Genomic DNA, 7,199 nt, shown 5'->3' on the forward strand with positions numbered 1-7,199 from the left:
ATGAATGAACGAATGAAGTGATTGAGTGCGCGAAGCGACATCAAAACACTTTGGAAAACGAATCATTCGACTCTGGAAGTTCCTCATGTTACAAAAGAACAAAAAAAGAACTCCCCGTTCGGGAATCGAACCCGAGGTATCAGTGTGAGAGACTGAGGTGTTACCAACTACACCAACGAGGATATTTTATGAATTAAAGGGAATAATTTATTCGAGCCGAAAAAATTTGCGATTTTTTTTAAATTTATTGTTTTATTTTCATTATCTCGCCACTATTTCAGTAAGATATGTCTTTCAATGCTTTATTGGTGTGGATAGAGAGAGAGGTGTATTGGCTGAATTTGGTTGTGGAGATGATGATGTTTGGGGTGGATGTTTTATGCAGCGGTCTGGAGTTGCTTTTGTTTCAATGTGATGCGACCACCAAGACTGACGGCAATGCCTTGTACCTTGGAACGTATGCGAATGTATCCAACGATCTTGCCATCGGCTTGCTTCTCAATGCAGATGTTTGCCAGGGCGTCCTCACCAAACACACTCTTGGCGCACAAGTTGGCCGACAAGATTCCAGTCTCATTTGACATATGAATATCTGGTGTCAATATTCCCATGTTTGTTATCTTGGAAATGTGTTGGACGTATTGAACAAGGTCACTAAATATAGTTTGATGGATCATAGTCAGTAAGTGATCAACTTGAGTCGTCCATGATGACAGGTGACATAACACTTACGTTATGTTTGTGTATACTGGGATCTTGTTCTCCCACTCAAACTCCAGCCAATGATTGCGGAAGAGCACATCGGTGTAGAGATGAGTGATTGGTTGAATGTAGTCGATAATGTCGATGTTGATTTCGTTAAGGATGACACAGTTCTTGTCAGAGATGGAGCTGACCGAGCCGGCAATGTCAAACACAATCGTGCCCAACACGACACCATTGTCAATGGAGGACACCTTGATGCTTGCCTTGACACTGGTCTTCTCGCGAGGTCCCATTGTGAATGGCGCAACACGTTCACATATCTTGAGGTCGCCCAACGATATCAATTCTAAAGTTACATTCTGCAGTGTATCATTCGTTTGATTAAATACAGATATCTCTACATTGAGTTTGAATTGATTGATTGATGGTCAGTCAGTACTGATGAGTGGATCGTGGATTGATCAATCAATCAATGGTACATACCCAATACAATGTCATACTGATGCACTCTAAGATGAGCCTCTGCGTAGATTGGATCAGAGAATCCACTCAATTGATATATCTTGGAGTATTCAGAGTGATCGTGTGTAGTCTCCGTGCCAACAGCCTTGCCCAAGTCTTGGGGGAGTGAGAGAGAGAAAGAGTGAGTATGATTGATTGCCTGAATGGTACTGAATAATATAACATACCATCCTCTACCTCGACTGGACCAAATGCTTTCTTTGACTTCAACTGTCTGATTGAGACAATATCGTTTGGCTTGATAACAACCTCCTTGCTGTTCTTCTTGTTGTTCTCATTCTGCTTGGCAATGGTCTGCTGCAGATACTCAGAGAATGATTCGCGACAGTCCTTCAACCAAATGTTCCTGTGAAGGGTGAGTGATGGTAAGTATGTGAATGATTGATTGATAGGTTGGTCACGACTTACCTAACAGTCTGATCATTAGTAGAGAGTACTGAGATACATGAGATGATCTTCTCGTATGAGGACTTGGAGGTGGAGGCCTGCGACTTCCTGGCCAGGTTGATAAGTACAACCAAGACCAACATGATCTTGGCACGGAATCGGTTGAGATCCTCGCCAGTCATTCCAAACGACTCGGCCTTGAAGTACATTTTGCTGAGTGAGGATGAGATGCACGATGCCAGGTACCAGTCGCCATCGGTGATCAGCTTGGCGATCGAGGTCTGCTCAACCTTCTTCTTGTTGTTTGGCTTGTTATCGTGGGTGGTCTCCTCGACGGGCTTGGGACGGAGGATGTCCTCGAGGTCGGCATCGATCGAGTTGTAGGCCAGCTCGAGCTCCTCCAATGACGAGGAGTACTCGGCGATGATCCAGGTGGCCACGCGGTACACCTTGGAGATCTTGATCAATGGAAGCGTCTCGATCAGCTTGCGCACGACAGCGACGCGCTCCTTCTCGTAGATCTCGGCGACCTCGCGCACAAACACGACAACGTCGACGGCGGTGGGCAGGTACTGGTCGCCGAGGAACTCCATCAGCAGAGGGATGACGTTGCCCAGCACCTCTGGATACTTGAGCGACGAGGTGTGAATGGTCTTGACGAGCAGATGTCTGTAGTCCAATCCCTTGTCAAACTCCTTGGACTGTGTCTTGTTGATCTCCTTCTTCAGTACCAATATAATCTCATCAATGTTCTTTGGTGTAATAGAGTCCAATACAATGTTAAGTATCTTCTTGCAGATGTCAATGTTGGGGCTGAGAGTTGGTGACGTGTGTTAGTATGTCAGAGTGAAGTGCGTGAGGGATGTCAGTCCATACCTTGAGAGGGCACGGAGGATGTCCATAACCAAGTCTTGCATGATCTTTGGGTGTGATTGCTTGATGTCCATCAGTTTGTCGAGTACGATCATCTTGACATTGTTGTCACTCTCATTGCACAGCAGGTCGATGTAGGCGCTGGTAGCTCCACGCACGGCAGTTGGTGCCGATGACATTGACAGCAATGTGCCAGCACTCTCATACTTGACTGCCGACGATGATGAGTTGAGCAATGTGAATATACACTTCATGTACTTGGACTGTTTGGAAGAGGAAGTTAGTAATGAGCTCCGTCAATGAGAGAGGGGCGGACAACATAACATACTCTTTGAGTTGGGTTGGTCTTGCAAACCTTCCTGATGAGCTCCACGACGATAAACTGAAGCATGTCACCGAATGATGGCACCTGATCTAGTACGCCACTGAGGTATTCGACGGCCTTGTCTTGAGCACAGTTGAACAGCATGATGAAGGCATTACGCTTGCAGGAAGCGTCACCCTCGGCCAGGAGGAAGTTGTAGACGAGCTCTGGTCCGTCGGGGATGAGATGTTCGAACGAGTTGTAGATGCTGTAGATTGCCAACACGGCGTTCCTTCTGACGTAGGCGTGTCTGTACTCGAGATTGTTTCTCACCTGCTCGACCAATGGCTCCAGCACCTCTGCCTCTCTCAACTTGCACAAGAATCTCAATGTCGATCCACGAATGAACTCATTTGGATGTGTCAAGTCATTAAGCAATGAGTTACTATTATGTTTGATTGATTGATTGATTGATTGATTGAATGAGTGATGTGAGTGAGTGGATGTCGTGCGGACCGAGTATGTATCATCATCAAACATACCAGACAAGGATCATCTCGGACTTGAGCTTGCCAAGGTGGGTCTTCTCGATGACCTCCCAATAGATGAGCAACAGCTTCTTGATGTAGTGATCCTTTGATGGCATCACATAGAGGATGATTGGCATCAAGAGTTGTGGGATGGGCTCACCATTGATAGTATAGAGGATTACACGTTTGAGTGCATCAATCTTCTGTTCAATGGCACCATGTTCAAATGTCTGTTTGAACTCATTAACATTGGGAGGATCACCTTTATCATAATGCACCAATATAGTGCATGGTTTCTCCAATGCCATTGTACCTGCTGATTGATTCAAAGACATCCTATTTGTATTGTTGTTGTAATATATATAATATGTATCAAGTTATATTAATAATGTAATGTAAATGAATGAAGATGAATGAGTCACGCTCAAAGAGAGATAATGCAAGAATCGGTGATCATCACAAGTGTTGTGCAAAAAAAGTTCAAAGTGGCTCAAACTTTCAACATTCATGCTTGACTGAGCTTGGTCAGCAAGTGGTGAGGTGGTCATCTTGAAGTTCCACATCATGTGGTTGATTGATTGAATGGACTTGATGGAAGTGATGGATGGATGAATGGATGTGGATGGATTACATTCATGAATGTTATATTATATTATTATTACAGGCCAGTGGATGTTGAGGTCGAGGAGGAAACGGAGCTGGAACTGGATCGTGTTGAGACATTGGGCACTTTGAACTCTTCGTCCTCGCTGAGGTCGATGGAATCGGTGCTGGACAGTCCTGATCCAGGACGTCCATTTACCATACCATTGATGATACTACTGAAGCTGCTACCTATACTGCTGCTTACACTACCACTGCCACTACCACTATTGTTGCTATTGTTGCTTAACTTTCTTGGTTGTTTGTATGGTGTGTTGTTGTCTTCTGGATTGGGTGTGTTGTTGTTCGCTGGAGGAGGAGGAGTAGTGGATGTTATTGGTGAAGGTGGAGTTGGTGGAGGTGTCTTGGCACTCATGGATAGGATGCCTTTGAATGATTGTGGTGGACCATGATGTTGTGGCGATGATGATGGTTGTTGTTGCTTCAGTTTGTGATTGTAAATGTAATTGTTCTTTGTCCACTTTGGATTGAACAACAATGTGTTGTCAGTCACATGATTGATCACATTGATAAAGTCATTCTTCCAATTATTCTTCTCCGTCTCTGATCCCAGACATATGACTATTGCGCAATCCAATGTATGAAGCTTGAAGAAGTGTCGCTCGCCACCTTGATTGATTGAGTGAGTGAGTGAGTTAGTATGGTGCCATGTCCTTGGAATCGAGTGTCGGTCGCCATGGATACTCACTTGTTGGGGATGTTGGAATGTTGTTTCCATCTTCATTGCCATCCATGTTGTTGATACTAGTATTACATTGTGCCTCTGGTGTTGCTGCCCCACCGCCAGCGCCAGTCGACTGAGCAAGGTTCTTCTTGTAAGTGTCCACGATAGTACTGTACTCTAGACTGATCACCTTGTCCACGCGGTAATGATCCTTCATGCGCTTGGTGACGATGAACAGATCGTTGAACAGATAGAAGTAGCGTATGGAAGCTCGGGCGAATGGGAAGGGCGATGCCCTGATCGTACCGTATTGCGCCTCATGGTTGTTGCCATCGGCATTGATGATCTTGCCCTCGCCCTCACGGATCAGTCGACGATGAGGCTGAACGAGTGTGTCGATGGACGGTCGCAGCGTCTGACTGATGTGGATGACCACTTTTGAATGCTCATCCTCGCGCATCTGTTTGTTGATGAGGTCGGCAATAGTCTCCATCTTCTTGAGCGCGCCGCACAGGTTGGCATAGTCGGCGTCGGTGTCCTGTGTGTACTTTAGCAGCTCGCGAAGCAGTAGCACGTAGCGCGGTATACGCTGGATGGGCATGCTGACAAAGGACTGCAGGTTCCTGTTGGCAACTGCCTCATTGACCTTGCATTGTTGAATGAACAACATGAAGGACGGTCGCTTGGACGCCGCTTCGAGGATCTTGAGACTGGCGGGGAAGTTGATGATGTAGTGGCTGTAGGGTACCTTGAGGAAGTCGATAATGTCAAGGAACACGTCGCCAATGCGTATCGACTCGTTGAGCTCGCCACCAAGCCTCTGCTCAAACTTGGCCAGCAGTTGGCTGTTGTACAGGTGAATGACCTCGATCTGTGAGAACACGGTCTTGACCTCGTCGAGCGTCAATGGTGTCTCCATGATGAAGCTGAACTCCTTTTGGAGTTCAAGTTCGCGCTTTGATGGTTGAGTTGGAAGTGATGGTGTCGGTGATGCCATGGACACTGCGCTCTTATTCAAGAATGATGATTCGTTTGAGGCTTGTTGTTGTTGTTGTGCCTCCAATCCAATGTTGCCGCCTCCAGTTGTTTGATCTACACCGCCATTGCCATTGACATTGCCAGTGACACCCGTATCGCTTAGTGGGGGAGGTGGTGTGACAGTGTCCGGCGATGTTGGTGTTGGTGATGTGTTAGTTGGTGATGTTGTCGCAGAGTTGGCTGCGGCCAGACGTTCGGCCTCCTTGGCCTCCAATGCCAAAGCCTTCAAAGGTTGGAAGTATATCTATACATGGAATGCCATGGGTTGGTGATGAGTGAGTAAGTGAGTGAGGGGGCACCATGATTGATCAGAGAGACACATACATTGAGGATTGTGTGCATGTACTTGACATAGTCTCGCTCTGTTGCCAATAGTTCCTTCAGTACCCTTGACTTGAGAACTGTGCCAGGTATGTGTTAGACAGACGAAGGGTACTCCTTGCTTGCTTTTGGCCACGAGGCCACCTCCCCACTCCCGCCGGCTCTACTTACCAAACATCTCCCATTTCTTCTTTTGTTGTGATGAAGCTGATAGACCACCGCTGTTGTTGTTACTCCAATCGCTTTGAGTGAGTGAGGAGGAGTCAGAGTCTGAACCATCACCGCTGGCCGTCATAGGGGTTTGCCTATGACGATTGGTGCTCTGTAGCTTTGGACGTCCTTTGCCCAACTCCTCATTGATTCGTCGCGAGAACAGCTTCTTCCTACTCTCCAACTCGGTGTTTCTTGCGTTTGTCGATCGACTGTTTGGTGATGAAGGGCTTCCATTGGCACTACTATTATTGCTATTGTTGTTGCTGTTGCCAAGTGAGGGTGTTGGCGACGATGAATGAAGTGGACGGATGATTGTCGGATTATGTTGATAGGGCAATGGCAATGATGATGTGTTTGACGACGATGATGATGTGCCATCTATTGTTCCACGTCGATGTCTATGTGCTACATTTGAACAATGTTCATCGTCATCGTCTTCATCATCAATGTCCGCACCACCTCTTGATGCAGCTCCTGATGATGTCCTCGGATTGAAGTAGTCATCAAATGACAACGACTGTGTGTTGCCCATCTTCAGTCTATCAGTCTATCAATCAAGACTCTCTATTATATATATATATATATATATGATTAAATGAATATAATGTTTACATAAGTGATTGATTTGATTGAGTGAGTGCACAAGGGGTTGTGTGTGCGAAAGTGATAGATTTGATTGAATAACTTTGTGCGAAAGTAGAAAGGGCTGGTTCTCTTTCAACTTTGCAGAATGGGGTATCTGTTCAAAACGTTCATTTTGGCGACTTTTGACACCTTGATACTATTTTTGTAACAATCCAATGCAAATGAATCGAGTTGATAAGTAAGATCAATGCAAAGAGTTTGCACCTTGTCTCAAATGAGACCTGTCATGTGAACAACATTCATTAATTCATTCGTTCATTCTTGTGAACCCCCCCCCCCCCCCCCCCTTTGGATCACGTTCTGGAAAATACTTTATGAATATTATTGGATTGAT

At 45.8% G+C, this 7,199-nt stretch overlaps 2 protein-coding genes across 2 annotated transcripts; both read right to left on the bottom strand.

Moving 5' to 3' along the window:
• Positions 1-383: 383 nt before the first annotated feature.
• On the bottom strand, positions 384-3,641 carry SAMD00019534_009060 (hypothetical protein; the record flags this gene model as incomplete). Its single annotated transcript, XM_012902873.1, has 8 exons — positions 384-654; positions 733-1,102; positions 1,189-1,323; positions 1,395-1,573; positions 1,636-2,427; positions 2,491-2,750; positions 2,816-3,236; positions 3,334-3,641. Coding segments are annotated over 8 exons (2,736 nt in total), but the record flags the coding sequence as incomplete, so codon positions are not given.
• Positions 3,642-3,979: 338 nt separating this feature from the next.
• On the bottom strand, positions 3,980-6,752 carry SAMD00019534_009070 (hypothetical protein; the record flags this gene model as incomplete). Its single annotated transcript, XM_012902874.1, has 4 exons — positions 3,980-4,593; positions 4,673-5,930; positions 6,011-6,087; positions 6,179-6,752. The coding sequence occupies 4 exons, from the start codon at positions 6,750-6,752 to the stop codon at positions 3,980-3,982; spliced, it is 2,523 nt and encodes an 840-aa protein (XP_012758328.1).
• Positions 6,753-7,199: the final 447 nt, after the last annotated feature.

Source organism: Acytostelium subglobosum, assembly GCF_000787575.1.
Source record: "Acytostelium subglobosum LB1 DNA, scaffold: scaffold2, whole genome shotgun sequence".
Lineage (NCBI taxonomy): Eukaryota > Evosea > Eumycetozoa > Acytosteliales > Acytosteliaceae > Acytostelium > Acytostelium subglobosum.